The sequence below is a fragment of the Coenobita brevimanus genome, chromosome 63 (assembly GCF_032717465.1).
Source record: "Coenobita brevimanus isolate Jiangsu-jjx chromosome 63, ASM3271746v2, whole genome shotgun sequence".
In the NCBI taxonomy this organism is placed as follows: Eukaryota; Metazoa; Arthropoda; class Malacostraca; order Decapoda; family Coenobitidae; genus Coenobita; species Coenobita brevimanus.
This window is the reverse complement of record NC_137016.1, coordinates 33574042-33575022: the sequence shown is the minus strand read 5'-3', so window position 1 is coordinate 33575022 and position 981 is coordinate 33574042. Positions and strand designations below refer to the sequence as shown.

General features: G+C 42.1%; 1 protein-coding gene across 1 annotated transcript; it reads right to left on the bottom strand.

Annotated features, from left to right (window-relative positions):
* Window positions 1-292: 292 nt before the first annotated feature.
* On the bottom strand, window positions 293-736 carry LOC145404413 (uncharacterized). The gene has a single exon (XM_080275928.1). The coding sequence runs from the start codon at window positions 734-736 to the stop codon at window positions 293-295; it is 444 nt and encodes a 147-aa protein (XP_080132054.1).
* Window positions 737-981: the final 245 nt, after the last annotated feature.

The following is a 981-nucleotide window of genomic DNA, read 5'->3' as shown; positions in this document are numbered from 1 at the left end:
TATATATCATCACATACAATAATTTGAACTTATATTATACCCGTAAGAATGTCCCATAATAATAATTATATAATTACGGGCCGTATTTATTGCACTGAGCGACAGAATATCGCATCATAAAACCCTCTCTATGTAAGTTTCAACTTAGGGCAGATTTATATACTTACAGGGTGTTCCAACACCTTAGCCCCCCCCTGCCCAGCTTAAATTAAAAAAGGTAGAAAGGAAACAAATATATGACAGAATAGCTGTATTATATGCCAACACATGTGCACACTTGTAAGAATTTATATCAATATTTGGTGTGCCCACCGGCCGCCGCTCGAACTGCTTCAAATCGTGCCGGGTAAGATTCCAGGAGTGACACAAACAACTCGCGGTCGAACTCCATTTCTTCGAGGACATTGGCCACAGTAAGCAGGAGGTCTTCCCCGGCGTTCTGGAGACGTTGTTCAACATTGTCCTTAAATATTGCTCCCAAATGTTCACAGGCGTTGAGGTCAGGCGATGCTCCGGGCCACTCATCATTTCCGAAAAAATCAACTTTGTTTGCCTTCAGAAGATTTTGCGTTGCCAGAGCACTCATGCACGGAGCTCGATCGTGCAGAAATGTGGTTTCCTTGATGCTAAGGACATTTTCTGAGCTTTTTAGGAATGGAATGACATGTTGAGTCAACACAATGTCTCGGAAGTATCTTCCATTCCATGATTGTCCTTGTTCTTTGACGACCCACATCAACCTTTTCGCCGTGAACATCAAAAAGATACCAACACATCGTTCAGATTTTGATCTCTCTCGAATCTTCAGTTCTTGCGGAATGTCATCAGTGTTAAGAGCCCAAATTCTGTCGTTCTGAAAGTTGGGACGACGAACCTCATAAATAAAAAATTCATCTGAAGGAGCCAAGAAAAGGAAATCATCTGTTGTCCACTCGCTCAAAAACTCACAAAACCACATGCGATCCTCCACATTTTTCTGCG

Excerpts from the sequence above, each read along its gene's own strand:
- LOC145404413 (XM_080275928.1), bottom strand. The coding sequence starts at position 736 with ATGTGGGTCGTCAAAGAACAAGGACAATCATGGAATGGAAGATACTTC.